This window comes from Montipora foliosa, chromosome 11 (genome assembly GCF_036669935.1).
Source record: "Montipora foliosa isolate CH-2021 chromosome 11, ASM3666993v2, whole genome shotgun sequence".
In the NCBI taxonomy this organism is placed as follows: Eukaryota; Metazoa; Cnidaria; class Anthozoa; order Scleractinia; family Acroporidae; genus Montipora; species Montipora foliosa.
The window spans coordinates 38,421,046-38,443,545 of NC_090879.1; the positions used below are offsets into that span (position 1 = coordinate 38,421,046).

Consider the following 22,500-nt stretch of genomic DNA (forward strand, 5'->3'; position numbering starts at 1 on the left):
GCCACATAAGAACCGTGCATGTCTGGTGTTCTCGAGACAGAGGTGAGAGATGGTTTCATGCAGACTGGGACGCTTAAAATGCTTTGTTGTAAACATGGCAGTTCACGGGTGAAGTTGTCTCTCTGGCATTTCTGTGGACGAATTCCAGGACCTACTGACACAATCTGGGCAAGTTTTGAAAGCTAAAACCTACAATCGATGCGTTGTTTTGTTGGTAGGACTGGGTGGCCCGACACTTGTAAAAAATTATACGAAACGAGAATCGAGGGTCTTCCCTTGTCATGGAATGGCAGAATTACCCAGATTGTTTTTTTGTGTGCATGAACAAGGCAACTTGAGAAGCATGAGACTGGCACTCATCAAATGACTGAGGGGCGGCCGCAGGAAAAGTAGTGAGATTTCTAACCAGATACTAAGGAGATTCCTGAACAAGTAGTGCTTTTTTCGATATTATCCTCGTAGCAAAAAACTGGCCTTCGTAATTTCTTGTCAAAGGAACGGTTTAATGTGAATAAGAGAATAATGAGATTTATATTTGCAAATTACCTGTCCTCTTACCACTACAGTCAAACTCTACGACTCTATGCGATAAGCGCATTCAAAATTTCGTCATATTACTGTATACAAGTCTGGTTTTTTTTAGGGTTTTCCTGCTTACATTTGAAAAATACGTTTTCTCTCCCGTCTTATTGCGCAGTGGCCTCATGGTTAGTGCGCTCGACTCCGGATCGAGTGGTCCGGGGTCGGGTCCTGGCCAGGGACATTGTGTTGTTCTTGGGCAAGACACTTTACTCTCACGGTGCCTCTCTCCACCCAGGTGTATAAATGGGTACCGGCGAATTTAATGCTGGGGGTTACCCTGCGATGGACTGGCATCCCATCCAGGGGGGAGAAGAAACACTCTCAGTCGCCTCATGCTACAGAAACCGGAGATAAGCGCCGGCCTGATAAGCCTTCTAGGCTCGTAGCAGACTTACCTTCTTACCTTCTTCTTATGCGTGATCTTCGCGGAAATTATGGTCTTCGTTATTTTTCTTACGTATCAGCTAAGCTGCGGAATGCGCTACCTGATTTTACCCGCGCCACTGAGTTTACTGGTTTTAAACCGCATTTTGTACAACGGCTTTTCTTTTTAACTAATTTATTTTTATTTAGTTATGTATCCGTATATGCTATGCATTTTAGCTGTAAATGTAATGCTCTTGTAGTTATTCTGAAACAGCCCTTATTCACGATAGCCGCCATGTTGGTTTTCAAATTGTCATGCAAATTAGCCATGTGTTATCCTGAGGGGCAAACATCGGAATAAAGGCAAATTGCGGAAAATCGTTTCGTCGAAATATTGAAATAACATTGCTAAAAGTACATTTTAGAATTTAGAATTAAGTACCTTTTATAATAATTTTATATCTTTTGATTGCCTCCGACATTTTGACTTTCTACTTCGTTATCTTCTAATTTGTCAGTAAAAAAAAATCGAAGTAACTTGTGTAAGCATTCTATTTTACTACTAAGGTGATAAACATTCAATGAACATGAAACAAATCATCTGTGTGGCTAAGATGTTCGTTATAACCTCTCGAACTTGTGTTGTTTGCCCCCTCAGAAGTGTGTAGCTAATTTGCATGATAATAGCAAATCCAACATGGCGGCTATCGTGACATTAAGGTCTATTGGAGATGAAATAAAGATTATGCATGTAGTTATGTTACCTTTTGTCAGGGCTCGTGCGCACACTTTGTAATCTACTAACTAAGTCAGAAACATGGGACTCTTTAAAATAAAAAAAACCATGTTTAATGACAAAACGCAGGTTCATGAAATTTAATTCTTTTTTTATAGACAAACGTTTTTCCATGAAAAACAGTTTTACATCTTCATGAGATAAAGAGGCGAATGATTTGGAAAAGACGAGAAACATAATTCAAGCATGAGTGCTCATTGGCGCAATCATCGTAGAAAACAGTCACAACACGAATATAAACCACTTACATTACTCCAAAATATTCCAGCCAATGCTCTGTCATTTGTAAAAAAGTCCTACATAAATATTATATATATATATATCTAGTTTACAAACAATATGGCTTAGAGCCGGAGAGTCTTAGTTCAATGTGCCTCTGCACTGCGGCACTCCACATAAGCAAGGTATCTTCTCATCTTCGATTGGGAATTTGTAATCGTACGTTATTTCCTCATTGACTTCGATATCTCTCTTGGAATATATCACAATTTTCTTGGCATTCTCTAACGTGACTATCTTGGCATAGCAGTTTGGCTGAGGAGAAAAAAATAACATCTTAAGCTGAAACCCGCATAATTCTCCAAATGCAACCATTGATGTAGGTAATCACATGATTTCAAGTGCAACTTGGTATAATTTCTCAGATTAAAAATTTACTCGTGCTTATTTATACCTAATAATATACATGAAAAAACTTCAGCGCGTTGATTGACTGACAGCACGTCAATTAATCCAAAACAGACTGGAGAAAAGTGAAATAGTGCAATAAATTGTGGAATTGTTGCATTGATATCCAATCAAATGCGAGCCTTGTATGGCACAATTTTTCCGTGATTGCGTGATACGCGTGCGTTACTTCTCATATTAATAAGTAATCACATAATTGTTTTCTCGTGCAATTTGGAAAAAATAAGCTCGTGCAATTTTATTCCAAATTGCATTCGACATCATGTGATTAGTTATTATTACTACTATGCATGGGAAAATGCCAGGTCTCCATTTTGATTGGCCAAGAAGTGCAGAAAAAATTCTGTACAAAGAGGTATCAAACCAAGCATTCTGATTGGTCAATTTTTGCGTGATTGCGTGGCACGCGTGCGTTTCTTCTGATTAATAATGGTAATTGAACCGAGTGGAGTGCAATTTGTATAGGTAATCGCATGATTTCGAGTGCAATAGACCTTTTCGGCTTGTACATTTTGTTTTCCCAATATAGATCATGTGATAATACTCAGGAGGTTTGGTCTTTTGTTTTGTTCATTAAAATGAGGGCATGCAAGCATGAATATGCCCGTAGAAGGTATTGTCATCCTTGCTTTTAAAGTTACAATACCAGATCAACACAACTACTAACTACTAAAATGGACAACAAAGACTTACATCACAACTGTGGTTGATAAATCGTGCGAAGTTTCCCTTAGTAGTTGCGTCAATAATTGTATCTTGATCCACTCTAAACAAGTAACTCGAACCAATGCCCATTTCTTCGTATCTTCTTTCTCGAATATCTGCCATTGGCTGTCTGATCACCTCTCCAACATACTCTGTCACCATCTCATCGGCTGCTATGGACTCCATTGCAAACAAACCCCAGTCATGAATACCAGACTTGGCGAATCGAAGCTGTTTCTTACGTACCTGAAAACAAAAACAAATCTGACCTTTCGTGCGATTCAATTCAATATAAATTTTCACAGTTTTCTAGGGACCATTATCAGAACTCAACCATCCTTTCTTGATCATTTCTCGTAAATAAGCTTGAGCCACTTGGCAAGGTTTCAAGTATCCTGCGTAGCAAGCGTTCCTGTTCGACAGAAGAGCTTTGAAACGATTTTCCGCAAACTGGCCGCTCGAAAGTTGGGGAAAGAGACTGAGGGACGCTTGCAAGAAGACCACCTATTTTTGAAAAACGCCCACATTTTAATTGTTGACTTGACACACGCTGATTGACGTCTTAATAACAAATTACCTAATAACAGATAACCATGTTAACACATGTTGACTTCCGTCAAACAAACCGAGGCACCCCTCGAGGAAACACCGAGCGATCCATGCAGAATTTGCCAGTGTAATATTAAAGTTAAATTTGTAACGGCAGCTTCTCAGCCGGGTACGACTGGTTGTTTCTTCCGAGAATTTGTTTAAATCATCGAAAACAAAAGAAACTTACAGACCAATTTTAGCTGATATTTGAAGAGCGGTTGGAAGTTGTCGAAAACAGCCAATTTTCAGAACGTGTAAGCAATCCGTTTGCTCGTAAAATACGAAATTTAGGAACATAACTCGTACAGAGTTCGATGGGTAGCAAGGCCGTCATATTAAATGCAAATCTCCACCGGAGCTGACCATGAAACCATTCAAGAGGTTTTAGTTTAAAACTAGCGACAATGTCAGTGCGACTTGCTGACAATTTCTTGGTGCAGAGTGGTTGACGAAATGAATCGTACTAACTCTCACTCACTCATGCCCTTTACGCCTAAGTGGCATGTAGGGCAGCAACATGCTCCCTCCACATCTGACGGTCCCTTGCCATAAGCTTGATGCCTCCCCAGGAGTTTCCCATCTCCTTTATTTCTTTCTCCACTGTCCGTCGCCACGTGATCTTGGGTCGGCCAATGTAAAGCAGTTTTCGCAATGGAAGCTTCTTGACGGGTAACATGGCCAATTCACCTCCAGCGTCTCCTCATCAGGATGGTAGACATTGGTTCAGTTCCACACCGTTCGAAGAGATCTTTATTTGAGACGACAGTAGGCCAAAACATGCGAAGGATAGCCGAAGGCTCTTGGTGTGAAATGTGAAGAGTTTTGATAAATCCTTCTCCGTCAGGCGCCAACATTCTGAACCATACAGGAGAGTTAAAAGGACGCAGCTGTGATAGAGTTTCAGCTTGGTGAGTGTACTGTAAGCGGAGGAGTGCCATACCTTATTCATCATGTTGAGCGGATTTCTGGCCTTGTTGAGACGGCTCTGAATATCCAGATCAGTTCCTCCATCTCTACTGATGATGCTGCTAAGATAGGTAAATCTGTCTGTGTAAGGAAGTTCTTCATTATCAATCAGGACTGGTCGTGCGTCGGTAGTATTTAAATGCCATAATTTCGGTCTTCTTGCCGCTGATGTTGAGGCCATCTTGCTCCGCAAAGGTGTTAAGGCGTTGAGTCTTCTCTTGAATGTGCGTGTGGATGTGTGATAGTAAGGCTAGATCATCAGCGTAATCTAGGTCTTCCAAATAGGAAAATGGCGTGCATCTCATGCCCCTAGATCTGATCCTCAGGAAAACCTTCCATTACAGGAAAACCTCCTTGCTAGTTTGATAATCCACAGTATGTTTTTGGTCAAATCGTCACGAAATCGTAGCCGAAATAGCAAGTAGAAGTGCTTAAAAAAATCGCATGAATGTACAAAGGAGCCGCTTTCTTCTCACAATAAGAGAAGATTTAACAGGGGAGCTGTTCATTTAAATCACAGGCTGTCATTCCCATATAATTTACCTCAAACACTCACTTGTGGAATGATCGCGTATGATGCTTTGAAAGAGAAATCACCATGATACTCGAGAAGCCTGTTCTTCGTTTTCTTTTATTTCGAACTCCGCACATCACGACAAACAACTGAAAAATTAAGCTTTTTCCGAATCCTGTTGGCAAAACGGCCATTACATCTATACAGTTAAAGAGATGGCGCATTGAAAGTTCTTGTTCCCTTTTCAATGTAAAACCAAGACCCGATTCGCTCAGCTTCAACACACGACTCAACACCTTCCACATCTTCCATTATTATCTTTGTCACGCTAGAACTAACAAGAAATATTTTGCTCGAAAATTTGTCACCTGTCAATCACTGTGACTGTGCCGCACCAATCATAAGCCCCTGTTCGTGAGCGAATGGGTTTTTACAAAAACAGGGGGTCTTCTTGCAAGTGTTCCCTCAGTCTCTTGCCCAACTTTCGCGTGGCCAGTTTGCGGAAAATCGTTTCGAAGCTCTTCTGTCAAATAGGAACGCTTGCTACGCAGGCTAGGTTTCAAGATATAAATACGTTTGAATTTAATAATTTTCTTGGCTTTATGACAAGAAGAAGCCTGTCGTTTGCCGAAAAACGCGAATTGAAATCTCTCCAATATGACATCTATGGCTTGACCGGATTACTGTGGAAGAGAACTCAAAATTTCCGTTGTCCTTGATCTCAAGAGAAAATTGTACTTACCATGAGCTGATTGAATTTAAGCAAGTCACCAAATTCTTCATTACACACCGCTGACTGAAGTCTTCTTTGAGTCGCTCTGTGCTCACGTGACTGTTGTTTGGCCTTGTTTCCGTCTGTTTTCTAATAATAAGAATCAAACAAATATGATCTTGTTAAGAAGATGATGACAAATGTTAACCCTGGTAAATAAAATGAAGATGGTGAATCGGGGATAATCGGAAAAAACCCAAATGCTCCCTTGCAGGACTCGACCCTACGAACTTCCGATTACTAGTAGTTCGGATACTCTACCACTGCGATCCAGGAAGCTCGTGAGAGCTGAGACAATCCACAAGGTTCAGGTGACAAATATCCCACTAAAATACCAGAAGTGAAATTGTACAAACAGTGCTTTTCGTTATATTGTTAACAAGCAGATAACATATGGTTACCTCGGTAAATCAAATTTAAAAACATTTTCTTTCCGATGGTGACCCGAGGGCAGTTCTTTTCGAATCATGAATAACGAAGGGGGAAGGGGGCGGGGGTTACATTGACCTGTTCTTGTTTGGTGACATTGGCCTGGCATTGCAGCTGTCGGCGCTGAGCCTGAAGGTATTTGGCTTTTTCCTTGATGTCAATGCGATAATATCCTTCTGTTCTTGCACAACCAGTCACATGCACACGAACACCATGCTCTGGTTTCTGTTTGCGACGCAACTTGGATGCAACTTGGGAAGTTGGTGGCATTAGTCAAGGACTATAAATCTCATTAAACCCCGGGCATTAAACACACGAGTAAATGCTACAGTTGTAGTTTTCAATAGCGACGCAGGCATAAGCAAAGGCAAGCCAAGCAAACTCAGTAGCGTTTTGGTCACTGCGTCCATTTGTTAGGACAAAGGAGTAGGCACTGATATCATCGCAGTTAAATAAGAAACGTATGCCCTTCAGAGCTATCTTGAAAAGAAACCGATGTCCTGTCCTGATACGTAAGTCAGTGAGTCTGCGCAACTTGCCTGTGCCTTCCGTCGCAAGCTAAACCAATCTTAACGAAAACTTGACAAACTCGAAATTAGTCTCATTCTATCTAAACTAAGGAATGACCAGCCTCATTCTTTCTTGGAATTAAAATTCCTATAACAAAGTTCCTTTAAAATGCATTCCAAAGGTCATCAAAAGCATACTTACGTCTTGTCTATGTGAAAGATAATACTTGGTTTATGCCAATTGGTTGGCAACAGGTGGAGAGACAATTGGAAAGGAAATCAAATGCCCATGTTGGGATGAAACCTGTGTCTATTCATAGGTTCGATTCCTGCTAAGCAGCTTTTTTGTAATGGATATTATATGTCCATGCGGGGATAGGAATTTTATCTTCGAGTGCTGATAGTATCTCTCACGAGTGCGCGCTGCGAACGAGTCCGAGATACTATCCGCACGAGAAGATAAAATTCGTATTCCCAAACTCCCATGTAACGTTCTGTTTATTATATAGTTACGGATGAAATGTTTTATCCATTTAAAGCGGTCATCAACCGCTAAAACACGCAAACACGCACGTTGTGTCACATGAAACTAGATATGAAAGTTACGAAAAACAAATCACGATCATGTCAAACTGAATCCTAAAATGTTACAGTAGAGAAAAAATATATTACAGCACAAAAGCATCTTAGTAGGGGAAGCTCACGTTTTAATGACTTAATCGTGTTAGTTACCATGACGACACCTAAATCCTCACATAAGAAATATCTTCACTGCGGGTGATTAAGATACGATTTATTAGAAAAAGGAAAATCCTAGTATTTCATCAGTATCTCTATAATAATTCACCTTTCTCATAAGCACATTACACAATCGCCACCATCAGTAGTTGCAGTATCATGTTCAATCAAATGAGATTGTCAAGCCTCCTAACAAGTGGGACACACACACACAGTGCATTGCCCACCACCGGCACACTTGGTTGAGCATTGGACTTCCCTGCTGGAGGTCAAAAGTTAAAAGCCCCACTGGACCAACACTCAGGGAATTCAGATAATGATCATAAATCATAAGCCACATCTCACAGCCCTTACATGATCACAATCTTTGACAACTTTAGATACTACTTTACCTAAATGGTAGAAATGCTGCCGAGGGAAAGGGAGATGTTTAATAAAGCTTGCAATTTTACGACGGTTCGTGCGTGGAATTGAGAGGAGATTTTAATAGGTCTTGAGCAGGGATGGTACAAAACATGGACCCCCAATTGGACCTCCTTCTGGACCCCACACAAGAGAAGATAGAAAACTATTAATAGAAGGTTTTCACAGTGACGTCACCAAATTCTAAAATAAAAATCACAAGGTCTTCTGAATTTTTATCTAAAGGAGGTTGAAGATGACCTAGAAATATACTTTTTTTTTAAGTTTCCAGGTCTGTGACGTCTTTCGTTTCGAAAATACAGCATTTTGTTACCTTGCTTGACACCATGACACACAGATATGTGGATGGAAAAAATGTCAATCTCTGTGAATCTCAGCAGTTTGAGCCTTTCAAGAACATCAGGAGATGTGTTCATAAACATGTATTTTATCTCAGGAGCGAAAAGTAAGCGCTTTCATCCAGATGTTTTCGTTGATTACTGGTGGACCACATGACGTCTCCATACATTTCAACAAATAACTCAGAAATGACGTAACGCACAGACCTGAAAATTTGAGCGATGGTTAAAAGATTGTTTCGTATAACATTCCAAGTTCTTGTCCTTTTCCATTGCAGATCATTCGGTTTCAAATTAATTTTTTTGTTGCGTGACAGTGAATCTACAGTTTTAGGATACGAGAAGCGAAAACCAAAAGCAGGATCTAATCTTCTGAGTAACAAAAACGTACCACATATCTTAATTCCTCCATTCATGCATAACCATAATTCCTAGTGCCTTTGTTCATACTGTGACCACAATTCCTTGCATTTCAAAGAAAATGTGTTCTTCTCCCGATCAGAGAGCTGCCTCGTTCGTTCGCTTCAGGCTCACTTACTACAGCAGCAATAAATAACAATGAGTACCGTCTGGCAACACACAGAAGGTTGGGGAAGTGGTACAACATTACAATCTACCACTGAGCCACCAATTTGACTCCAGATTTTCAGATTTTCTGCAAATAATTATATTTTTCCCTATATATTTCTCCCTCTCCTCGGAAGCAAATCTACAAATTAAGTTGGTTTGAATTTTCTTGTTGCTATTGGTGCTTTATCACTAAACCAAAATAATAACACTTGAAAATGAGAATGATGATTATCATTATTAGTATTATTACATAGGTGAAATAATGAAAATTCTCTGCGCTGATTGATTACACTTGAGGTGATTATTATGTGATATCACCTACGTGGTTTTTTCAAAATGGCCACAAGCCGTTTTGTTGAGGTGACCGACAAAGAAGTTAATATTTTTAAGAAAATGCAGATCATTCAAATAATCACCTATGTAATTATACTAAAATTATTCACCTCAGGCTCGCTAAATACCCAAGAATAAAAACCTCGACTTCGTCTCGGTTTTTATTTACTGATATTCACCTCGCTTTGGCGAATAATTGTTAATTATTATTATTATCATTAATCATTATTATTGAGTGATTTAAAGGATATGTGGATGAAAACTCCAGTGGGCATCTACGACTGACTCAGACCCAACTTGCTGAAGCTGCTCAAAGCCAACCTTCATGTAATAACAGTCCTCTGCATCGATTCCAAGTCTATGAAACTCATAAACAAGTTCATCATCACTCTCAAATGATCTGACAGGAAACTGGGGTTTAGGAGGGCTGGGCACTTTCAAGTCAACTGTTAATATATCAACTACAGGTGACTCAGTCAATTGTCTGTCATTGTTATGAAAATGTGACTCCTCACTGTCTTCCTGCTCAACAGATTTTACCAATGGTTCTGGTTCTGATGGAGCAACTAAACCATAGGAATGATCCAATTCAACGAGTGACACAGCCAAGGGCTTATCTGGAGACAAAATTGGCATCCACCTCTGAACTGAACTTTCACCTTCATTTCCTTCAACATCCTCCTTATCATCAGGGAGAGATTCAATAACTGGAGATGTAGCACCCTCTTTATCCTCAGAATCAAACACTGACCTGCCTGCAATAACTTTCGCATTAATTTTTTCGAAAGGTTTTTCTGATGTTGTGGCGTTTACATCTTCTGGAGGAGTGTATTTGTTCTCGCCAACCTGGGTAAAATTCTGAGCCTTCACTTCAAAGTTGAATTCATCATGTTTTTTCACTGTTTCTGCATCATTTTCAGAAGAAACAATTTCATCTTCAGAAAGAGTACCATCACTTTTAAACAAATTAGGTACAATGTTAGCAATGTGGAAGGAGTGAAAGGTTTCTTTTTGCACCTCCTGTTCAATATGATGGTTAGCTTTCTCCAACAGGGCCTCTGCATCAGTTGTGCTGCAAAGTTCTCTGCTTGCAGTGATTGTGCCATCACTCCATTCAGGCTTTGATGGTTCCACTGAAACCTCAGAAGAGGACTCCTTCACAATGTCCACTGCAAATAAAAAATAAAAATATACATATGCATTTGTATGAAGAAGAAATGATATACAGTTCCATTTATTTAAAAATATATCATAAATACTTTTTATTGAACAGAACTTCTTTAATACTAATTCAGCTAAATGTAATTTAGGCACAGTTAAAACCAAGTGTTTGCACCATTTTCACCAAGGTGATAAGGTGCAGTTTGCAGGGGTATTGACATGAGTGCTTTGACTCCATTTTCTCGTTTTTAAAAAAAATATTATTTTGACATTTCTCTACTTTCTCTTGACTTCCTCTAGGATTTTGTGTTTTTTCCTTAAACTGTTTTTTTCAGTGTTGTGATGACAGGTTTTGGAAGGAAAGCATTTGCACTGCTGCTATGGTGAATTACTTGTGATTGAGGAGATTGTACTCCTCCTCCTCCCTTCCTCAGGGATGTTGCTAAGCGCCAGCTGCCTGCGGAAATCGCTGCTTGAGAAAGGGGTTATCGCTGGCTGAAATTTGCCCGTCGATCAAAGTGACTTAGAAGATCCCAAATTATTCTTTACATTCTCTACATTTGATATGTTGACAAAAAAAATGAATGTCTGTTAGTATACGGAATTATCATTAGAATTTATTGATACTGGAAATGAAATTATTGCAAATGAATTGAAAAAGAGTTGTTTTAAGTACTATGCATGAACTTATCGCCTCAAAACAATCTTCAACCGGATGAAATTACTCTTAGCTAAACCCCTGGATTTATCCAAAAACATTTTGCCTCACCTTGTTGTTCTTTAGAAACTTCTCTCACTTGCTGGTCTTTTTCACCTTGATGTTCAACATCCATTTCCACAACCGTTGTCTTGTCAGGGTATTGTTCCTTTTCTTCCTCACTTTCTGAATCTGTTTCATCTTCACTGTCACTGTCACTTTCACTTGGACTTTCCTCTTCACTCTCCTCCTCCTCATTGCCATCATCATCATCATCCCTGTCATCTTCAGAATCACTGGCATTACTCTCTGATTCACTGCTATCACTGGAGTACACCTTGTGATACAGGGACGAACCTGTACTGCGCCGCCGTTCCTCAGCTGCAAAAAGTGTTAACAAAATTGTGATATTTGTAGATGGAGAACAGTTCTTTTGACTTTTTCTCGCATTTATTGACTTCAGGATTTCGGTCTTCTTTGGACAGGTACCGGTACCCTAAATCAAGGGTAAATCATTATTACAATACCTTTGAGCAGCTAAACCTTGAATTGAAAAAGCCGACAGGAAATTGCACTAAAACAGGTCCTAAAATCATTTCACGATAAAAAAGTCAAGGGAGTCTTGGAAACGTTAAAAATTGGCGTAGCTTTGCAAGTGTAAGAGTGAACTGGTGTTTGCTGATTTTTTCTAGACTTGTTTTGTTTTTCAGGTTTTCTGCCATTCTTATCAATTTCAGTTCTGATATAAAATGGGATCTCATTAACTACAGGAAGTTCCATAGAAAATGTAACTAGTATCACCAAGCCCCTATATTTTGGCCATGTGCCATTTTTAACAGAAGAGCCTGCTTGCAGGCTAGATTGAAGGACATTCTGAATGGGAATAACACACTCTGCTTGTTCTCTATCCTTAGAAGCTTTCGATGCAGATTGCAGCAAATTATACTAAGTTTTTGCTTGTCTAGATTATCCTAGGAGCCTGATTGATTCTACATTTACTTGATTTACTCCTTGAGATGTTTCAACAAGCATAAGTTATAATATGTAATACCTAAGAATGAACCTTCCTTTTTAAGATCAAGCAGCTGCTTAGGCTGTTCATAGGTAGCTACACAGGTGAAGTTTGTAATAAGATTAGTCCAGGTTTACCAGTTTCAGCACTTGGACTCCTTCAATATGACTACTGTCTGTTTTGCTGTTATGTGGTCTCATCGATCAGTAGTCCATTCAGAAGATTATGCCAAGCCGACCACATTGCTGAAGGAAAGGCCAAACCACAACACCATGCCCTACTCTTTTTGACTAGTGTGTGGGATCTTTAACAACACACAGAGTTTATGTACATTGAAGGGTTGCGAGACTGGGCCTCCAGTTTATAGTCCTTATCCGAGAAGACTTGAAAGTTTAACCCTTTGCGGATGTACATTAATCACTAAAAAGGCAGTACTTTGTCCTGTGTTATTTTAAGACCCTGAGTGTTGGTAACTAACACTTTGACACTTCCAATGGGTTTGGATTCTCCATTCCCAAGAGGCAAAGAGACAAATAGCTACCCATGTTCAAAATTGTTTGAGTAAGTAATTTTTTGGTCAGTTATCTATTTATTTCTTACTCATTTACGTATTGGTCAAAAGGGTGGGCATGGGACATACAACACTCCTTTGGAGCTTGGTTAATATCCACACCTATTTATTTTTACCTTGATAAACAATAATAATAATATTAAAGCATTTCTTATTCTGTGAATGCCATATATATACGTGTCAAGATTTTGTTATTGCAGATTCAAACTGATACACTTTCTAGATGCTTTTCAAAAGATCACCTTGAAAAATGCTTACCTTCCGTATGTCTCACAATTGTAGCACGTGGAGCCACATCTATACTGTCATCTAGTTGCTGCCATGGTGACTGACTACGTTCAACTTCTTCTAACCTGTGATTTGGGCGTGGTCGCTTATCAAATCCAGAGCCACTGTCCAATTCAGTATCCATTTCCAAGTCTCGGTCTTCCATGATCTGTTTTTTTGCTCCTCTCTCAGAGATTTCTGAGGATTCTGTGTTGCTGCGCTTTCTTGATACACTGTCCAGCTTTTCAGCTTCTGATGTTCTCTTTACTTTAAAAGAGGGTAACTTGGGAAGTGAAGCACGCAGTCCCAACAGCATGCTGTGGGATCTCTCAAAAGGACTTGGCCCAATGGTGGAAGCTCCAGCTCCCAGGTTTGACGAAACACCTGCAGTGGATCCTGGGTTGGGACATATTGGAAGATTTCTTGAGGAACTTGCAGTTGTCTGCGAGACTGTCTGTTGATGAAAGTCAACAATAGTTATCATAGTTAAAATGAACCAAATGTAAGAAAATCTGGCGCAACTAAGCCAAGAGGATTATGTACAGTGACTTATTCATGTGAATTTGTACAATTTGCCAATGCCATTGCCATTAAAAACTGTATAAAAACTGCTGTTCAAGTCTGGTGTAATGTTTAATTAACCTAATTTAAATCAAGGTTGAAATTGTTTGAACCAAAATACAGTTAGGTTAATCCAAATTGTAAAAGGTCTAACCATGATAAACTCAAGGTCTTAACTCTTCCTGAAAATTTCAGAATCTTTTTTGTAAAAAGTAAATGGAGACCTATTAATTGCAAGGGGTTTTATTAGAAGCCGGGACCCGGGTGCCAGCACCCGTCTATGCTGAGTAAAGTACCCACCTTTTCTCAAATGAGGTCTCATGATCAAAAGCTTGCTCTATCAGAAAGTCCCTTCTACTTTAAAACTTATTGAAACCCATGTATTGTCAGAAATTGCACTGAAAATTTTGGACTGCTGTTAAAGTAGTCCCCAGATTTCAGTTGGTTTGAGCTAAATTGAATTCCCCTTTCCAGATGGCAATATCTTCTGGCTACAAACTCTTTTCTGAGGACATTCCCCTGGTTTTGCAGCTTTAAAATACACTCTTTACATTTGGTTAAGCTCAATAATGTCTTTCTTCTAGAATATAATTATGAACTGTGGTATAGACATTAAATGTTCATAGCAGTTACAAGGCTTGAACAGGATTCAACCCCATTACAGTGTGATTGCGCTGCAGTGCTGTACCAACTGAGCTATCAAGCCACAACAAATTGCAAAATTGTTGAGACAATCGGACTCCTGTTAAAAAAACATCTTTTCTAGCTTCCAATACCCACCGTGTCTAGAATTTAACCTTCTCCCACTTTCCCCAAGCTCCCTCTTCCCCTTTCAATGTTGCCTGTTCAAGTTTTCAACATTTTTTTGTCTTGCTACAACAAGTTGCAAAATCGTTGAGACACTTTCATTAAAAAATACCTTTTCTAGCTTCCAATGCCCGCCGTATCTAGAATTTAAACCTTTCCCACTTGCTCTCCCTTCTCCCCCTTTCAATGTTGACTGCTTAAGTTTCCAACACGTTTTTGCCTTGCTAGCAACACTGATAAGGGGGGGAGGGGGGCTGCAGTGTGAGAGATAATAGGGAAATTAATAACGCCCCAAGAAGGTGAAGTGTCTCCACTATTTTTGCAACTTGTTGTAGCAACACTCATAAGGGGGGGGGGGGGGGTGCATGTGGGAAATAATAGGTAAATTAATAACACCCCAAGAAGGTGAAGGTGAAAATAAATCTGTGCTCAAACGCTTTAAAGCGCAATGCTTTCAAAGCAAACCTGGTCATTTATCAGTGAACTCATACAAAACAGAAGAATTGCGCTCATTTGATTTATATAAAATGAATAAAAAATTCACTTATCGTAAGCCTGTATGAAATGCAGGATGCATTGTTAACTATGAGAGAGTTCCGCAACAACAAGTTTATGCCTGACTACATTGTAATTATTCGAATACACTTAAAGGCAGAATGCTACAAGACATATATAGAAAATGCATGGGCTGGTAATTGCAGGAATAATTACAGTAAGAAAAAAAAAGTTAGCTTGTCTGTGAGCGAGACTCGAACCTGCCCAAAAACATCAGGTACTCTGCTCTTGCTCGCCAATATTGCATGCTAGACCTCTAGGCAAACCATGGAGTGGCTGTTACCTTGGCACTATTTTAAAGAACTGTATAGGTGCCTTTACAGATCATTGTTAGCGATATTTTATCTAGATAGATTTTTTTTTCATTCTTGGAAATTGAACACCATTTATGTTGACAAACATAAGGATTAGCATGATTCACAACAGATTACCGATGGTTTTTATCCGTTTTTCACAATTTCGTTGTGGAAGTAAGAGACAGTGAATCACTGTGACTTTTATTTCAATTGGCTGTAAATTGTGATTAACCATTGAAAACTGTTGCAAACCATCTTAAATCACAGAAAAACCTTTTGTAAACCAACAGTGAAACATCCAACCTGTCATTTTAACAAACTTCAAGTGCACTACACAGTTTAAAAGTTCTAACTAAAAGTTTCAGTCTTTCATCATTGTTGCATGGTATTTTAGCAAGGTATAAAAAGTCCATAGTTTTGTGACTCCTGAGAAATTTCATTAATGGTCCTTTTATGTCACAGAACTCTTATTATGACTTGCGAGTAATGCCGTGTTCAAGAGCGCGTTTCTCTAACCTTGTGGACACCATGTGCAAAAATGTTCTCTTCGGGTATAGTAAGTCTGGACGTCTGTCAGTGACGCGTGTGACTGGGTCACAGACCAGTGTTTTCAAGCAATAAATGTGTTAAAAGGTGACTCTCTAATAAAGAGGGACCACTATTTCGTGACGTTGACATCTTCCATACAATCTTGGACAAAATAGATGGAAAATTTGTACCCCCCCCCCTTCTCAAATCAAGGATGGGAAAATGGCGCATTTTGGCTTTTGCGTGGCTTCATCCTTGCTTTGGGGGGAATGGGGGTTAGCTGTTCCATTTTATTCTGTCCAAGATTGTAGTTGCAGGTGTGAGGGTTATATCTGGTATTAGAACTGTCTTGATGATTGCTTTTTTGAAAAAACCCCACACAGATATGCAATTTGGTCATGCCAATCACATTTCTCATCTAAATGTCACATCCCAACCTACAAACTGAACCCAGATAATCATGAAAATAATAATATTCATACCTTTGGCTTGGTCTTGTTATCCCACCAGGACTCTAATGCTTTAAATGCAGATGCCTCCACAAGTTTCTTAAATATGTCTCTCTTAAGCACAGTATCCAGTTCACCGCAAATGTTCCTATAAACTTCATCAATAATAATTGCTGTCCAAGGTTTCTTATGCTCTTGCTTTTGGTACGCAAAACCTCCACTGTTAGGGTAACTACCACATGAAATTTGGGGTTGAGCCCTGGGGTCATAAAATCCTGAAGAACCACTAATAATTGGGGGAGGAATATGTGGAATAGGGATTGGTTGACCAGCAGGAGGTGGGACCGTGGGTGGAAGTATTGGCCTTGCATTTAAAGATGGATGAAGATTGGGAGGTGGGGGTACATTGGGATGTGCAGGGATGGGTGGAGGGGGAACTGTGACAGGTACCAAAGGTGGAGGAGGCACCCTTGGGTTAAAGAATGGAGGGGGTGGTATACTAGGATTGAATATGGGTGGTGGATATGGGGGGAAAACAACATTCGGAGGAGGAACTGAAATGCTCTCTGTCTTTGGCAAAGGTTTGCTCTCTGGTTCATTTACTTCTAACGAGTCTTCATTTGAACTGATAGATGATAATGACATGGCATCATCGTTATCATCATTGCTAATGTCAATGACACATTGGTCATCTTCGTTCCCTTCGATATCAGAATAAAGATCAATTGAAGCTGGTTCTTTAGATGTTGTTTCACTGCTGCATACTATGTGACTTGTCGTCTCAACAGTAGGCGAATTACATGGTGAAATGTCCTCAGTAAGTGGCAAGTTTGCCAATCTTAAATTGCTTACTTCTGATTCCTCACATTCCACAGCAACATCTGCAGCAACTTCAGGAGACACATTACTCCAGCCACCATCAGAGTCTTCCTGCTGTGATTGACTAACTGAGCTTTGTGATGTTGTTGCCTCACTCTCTGATTCAATGAGCTGGACACTTTTAAGAACTATTTGTATCTTCTTGGATTTTGGTCCACTGCTCTTCTTTTCATCTTGGAATGAAGTCTCTGAAAGTTTTCGTTTTTTCACAGCATTCTGTGCAGCTTTAATTTTACTTCGTGTAATATCTAGCTGTACTTCATGAGCAACATCATGTTCATCACCAGGAGGCAAAGGTTCCTCATCAGAATATGTCTCCACTCCAACTGTATAAGCATCATCAGAATATTTATTCTGACCAAATGTTTCGCTCAGTGAAGTGCCAGTTACCACAGAAGATATTATCTCCGCTGCACTAATCACAGTTTTACTGTCAGATTCTCCTGAACTTGATACACAGTCATGTTTTTCCCTCTTGGCTTCATTGTTATGTCCCAGTTGATCACTGTTCCCTTTTTCAAAGTCACCACATGCTTGGCCCTGATAGCCAGTGTTTTCTCCTTTAGCTAATTCTTTGAAACCATTATCTTTGCTTTTAGCATCACAAAAGTTGTTCTCCCCAACCCTAAGTGAAGGTGAGCTCTCACTAACAGTCCACATTTCATCACTTTTTCCAGCATCTCTTGACTCTGAGCAACTTCCTTTCTCTTGCCAATTCTTTGCTTTCTTCATTCTGGCAAGATTGTCAGAGGGTTCAACAATTTTTCCTCTTAACCTTGGATCTCGACTGCATCCATCTTCCTCACTTTGTCCCTCCCGACCCCTCTCATAAAGCTTTGCACTCTTACTATGCAAGTCTTTTCCTTTGTTGCCTTCATCATCTCTGTCTCGCAATCTAGGATCTCTACTCTGGGAGTCCCTATGATCTGACCTCTTGCATTCTTCTCCTCGTCTAGGACTTAAACTATACTTATCTTTTCTACGTTTGAAGTCATCTTTGTCATAGCGACCACTGACTCTGTTTCTATCATAATCATCCCATCTGTGGTAATCCCTTTTATCTAAATGCCCATCATGTTTATATTTGTAATCAAGCCTTCGATCATCGTGACAGTTCAAGTCCCTATCTGAGCCCCCATTGTGCCTATCAAAGTCCCTAGCTTTTTCACGATACTTCTCTTCTCGTTCAACTTGTTTCTTTTTCTCCCATTTTGCATAACTCTCATTTTTGTTGAAGCGAGGTGAACGAGCTCTGCCAGGAGAGGATGAAGTATGCTTGGAATCTCTTTTACAAGCATCAAGTTTCTTAGTTATTTTGTTCAAATTACTCTTTTCCACTTCATCGTCGCCAGGAGAAAAGATGGGATCAGGTGATATATCTTCGTAATTTACACAGGAAGATGGGAGACCAGGTTTTTCACTAGGGGGTAATGGTGGAAGTTTGTTGTCCACTGGTAGAGGTGGTGGCTTGGAGACTGGTGGAGGGGGAGGTGGTGGCTCACTGTTCTTAACGACGTCATGGGGTGGAGATACTGGTTCAAATGCAGACTGAGAAGATGAGACACTCTGGGGGGACACAAATACTGAAGCACTCTGGGATAACTTATTAGCACCCATAGATACCTTATCCCATGAACTACCAAGTGACGTTCCCCACATTTCACTAGCAAGACGCACTGATGATGCAGGACTTTTCATCAACAGTAGTGATGAAGGTGAGAGTACAGAGCTATCTGTAGATGATGATTGTGACATTATAGAGGGTGACGGAGTGGGCAAGTGAGCACTCAAACAAGCCTCTTGTGCGGAGTTTCTTCTTGGTGGATGCTCTAAGCAACGTTTTGTGCTGTGACCCTCACCTCCTAAAAGCAACAAAAAAAAAATCCAAAAATTAACCCTTTGACGTCCAAACCAGCCTAAACCGGTCAATGGGGAACCCCTGGGATTCAATGGGTTACCGAACACACAGTGCTTTGATAAAAGTCTGGAGAGGTCTCAAACATGATGCATGCAATTAAGCATGACTACACAAGATTCTAAAACTTAAATACAGGAAAGGAAGGAACTTTATTTAAGTGTCTAGTTGTTCTAGTGCTGGAGCACTAAATAGGGATATTGTAAACTGAAATTAACAATAACGCAAATCAAGTCAGATGTATTATTATTAGTCTATTCTTTCATTCATTTCACTAGTAAGATACAAATTACTTGCAGGGGACCTGTATATTATAATAAATTTTTTTAACAACGGCTAGTCAACATTCATAACCATACAGATCCCCTGCTAATATGGTGTCTTTGAGTTATGATACCCTAAACGCTAACTTAAAATTAATATGATTAGTAACTTTAATAGACCACTTTCATAAATGGCGACCAACTTTACATTCTTTTGTCTTTATGTTAATTAGACCTACTGCCCTCGTTTTAAAACAAATATTCTTTCGAAATTTGCTCGTCGTAGCGAGGCTAGTAGGGCTTATTAGCATTAAAACAAAAGAATAACTTATTTGGCCGCCATTATGAACGAGGTCTATGATGTTTTCTGAGTAGATGCTTTGACTTGATATTTCAGAAATACAAAATCTAGAGCTTTGAAGCAATCTGTAACAAGAGCTTTATGGACCTCTCAATGTGTGAAAAGACCGATTGAACAAAGGGTTTATGAAAGGAATGCAGATAACTGAGGACAAATGACATTGCATTCAGGATATTATGCGCAGGGAAATTCACAGAGGCTCTTGCCACAGGTTTTGTAAAATGTTACAATAGTCTTAGACCATTATTATTTCTATAGAGTAAAGATATTAATATTAAGGTGCCAACCAGAGCCTTATTGGCTGTTGAAAAAAAAGATTCTTTTCCTCCAATGGTAGGACATTTCAATATCAAAAAGAATGTTTTCAAACAGATTTATCATATAAACACCAGTGAAATACCAGGTGACCTTTTGCACGAAAACGCAATCTCTTCATATGTGAAAATAACATATCTTCACACATGAAAATCACAGTTGCCATGGTTACATAATAAATTAGGGCATTATTCTACATTAGGACGAAGAAAATATGAAACTGAAGTGGTCTGGTATTTCATTGGTGTTTATATAATAAACAGAACACTACATTACCTCTTTGAGAGATAAGAAATTTCTCTTCTCCTAATGAAAAATATTTCACTCGTTCGTTGCCCTCACGCCTAAAATACTGGGTCAGTACGCAGCTATTACAACGGCTCTCAGGATTGGCTCAGAAAACAATGGACACAAAGAACCACACAAAAGAAACAATGGACCCTAACTCTAAAAACAACAGAGCCATGTCCTAAAGGAATCCAATGAATTAGAGAATGGTGAAATACGAAAATGGGACTGGGTTAAGTATTACATTAGGATAAAAATTTCTTCTGCAACATATGTACATTCAATAGCCAACTCTCAATTTCCATATGTAACGCTTTGTAAGTCTTTCTTATAAAAAAAAATTGAAGAAATGGTGAGTTGCAAGACTTTTGTAATAGTAGCGAGGTTGAAATACAATGCATATGTACTTTCAAATAGTCTCTTTCCTGTGTACTTTACAACGATCTTGGCATATAATACTACTGTAAAGAATATCTAACCTTTGGTGTTTGATTCTATGTGAGCCTTTATAATGTTTCCCATGACGGATGTGTGATCGAGTTTGGATACTGCCATTTTTGCAGCGGAAGTACTAGCGAATGTTACCCGTCCCTTTCCAGTATGTTTCTTTGTTTGCGGATCAAAGTATACTTTGATAGCATCAATTTTGCCATAACGTTCACACATTCCCTCCAAAAATTTCTTGTCCACATTGTCGTTTAATCCTGAGAAGTGAACTTCACGTTGTGGAGGAATTCCAACGTACCACTTGTCCACCTATTGTAAGGGAATCACCAAAAAACAATGCTTCAATTAGGGAGTACCGATATCCTGATTGGATGACCTTTACACAAACCGTCTTGATTTTGACAGACTTGTTCCAGATTTCCTCTTATTTGTATAAACAGTTGTAAGCCTTGATTGGAGTTTATGCTAAGCAATGTAAAGTTATCCAAACCTTAAAATGTGGCACTGGTAAATCGGCTTTGTTGAGAGTCCATATACGCGTTCTCCTGGAGCGAGGGTCCTTTGGGATAACCGGTAATTGCTAAAAGAAAGGGAAATAAACAAATTCTAAGATGTTTGAACGATACTTTTACCGTGATAACATTTTTTGACCATCTTACCCCAGGAAAAACACCATTATATCTGTAGATTTTAGAGTGACCTTTCTTAATGGCAGGATCGATTAGAAGTTTGAAGTCTTGTCGATGTCCATCGTCGTTTGGATGGGGAAATGGTTTCGTTAGACCATTCACTAAAAACGAACACAAAAAACATCAGAAAAATTACAGCAACTGCGCACTGATAAATTGAAATCTCGAGATTTAGACTGTTTACGAACTGCAAATATGCATTATACATGCCTGGCTTCTCTCCTTGGACAAGTCGTGCTTGTATAAATCTACTACTGGTTTCGGACGCCTTTGCATCACCAAAGCCATGTTTCCTTGAAAGAACTGGCGGTTCATGGGACATTTCAGCTCATCCTCTAAGTCATGGAACCAACTGTTGCCATTTAATCTCTTTAATAACCCCGATGCCTTGCACTTGTTTTCGGTGTCCTCGACTCAAATTAATGATTACCTTCTTCTGAAAATCACACGCGTGACAAATATTCCCATCAAGCACTGCGACCTCCTTCCTTCTTTGTTCCTCTCCCCAGTCGCCATGCGTGAACTCACGAATTCCTCTATTTTGGATTCAGAGGTTTATTTGTGTACAGACGGCTGTTAAAAGGCTATCGCGATGCAAGACCTCGCCGAAGCATTCAACACTTGCATCTGCATGGTAGATGTCCTTCACCACAAACAGATTTGAAAAGCTCACATTTGCAAGTCTTAGCGACATGTTTTGGAGAGAATCAACTTGAAAATACAAGGATTTTTGGTGTTTGGTTCTACTACCAAAAACGATCCATAATTAATCCTAATATCACTGTTTATGATTTTAATCATGGAGTGAAGTGAAGTGAAGTGAAGTAGAGCTATCAGTTTCTCCCCTCGGGGCTTTTCATGACTAATTTACAATACTTTGTAGGGGACTTTAGCCAGGCCTTGCTTGTTACGCAGTACACAAATTTTTTTTTTCAAGAAGTGAAAGATGCCCCCGTCCAGATAAGATCAGACCACAACACCGGGGAGGCCTCGTGGTTAGTGTGCTCGACTCTGGATCGAGTGGTCCGGGTTCGGGTCCTGGCCGGAGACATTGTGTTGTGATTTTGGGCAAGACACTTTACTCCCACGGTGCCTCTCTCTACCAAGGTGTATGAATGGG

At 39.6% G+C, this 22,500-nt stretch overlaps 1 protein-coding gene across 1 annotated transcript; it reads right to left on the reverse strand.

Moving 5' to 3' along the window:
- Positions 1–1,777: 1,777 nt before the first annotated feature.
- LOC137975020 (histone-lysine N-methyltransferase SETD1A-like) lies at positions 1,778–21,825 on the reverse strand. The gene is made up of 12 exons (XM_068822053.1): positions 21,591–21,825; positions 21,351–21,481; positions 21,182–21,271; positions 20,724–21,000; positions 16,257–18,964; positions 13,019–13,481; positions 11,250–11,558; positions 9,571–10,488; positions 6,487–6,671; positions 5,950–6,069; positions 3,125–3,382; positions 1,778–2,278 (listed from the first exon to the last, which is right to left on the reverse strand). Exons 1-12 carry the CDS (start codon positions 21,700–21,702, stop codon positions 2,105–2,107), a joined length of 5,745 nt encoding a protein of 1,914 aa, XP_068678154.1. The 5' UTR covers positions 21,703–21,825; the 3' UTR covers positions 1,778–2,104.
- Positions 21,826–22,500: the final 675 nt, after the last annotated feature.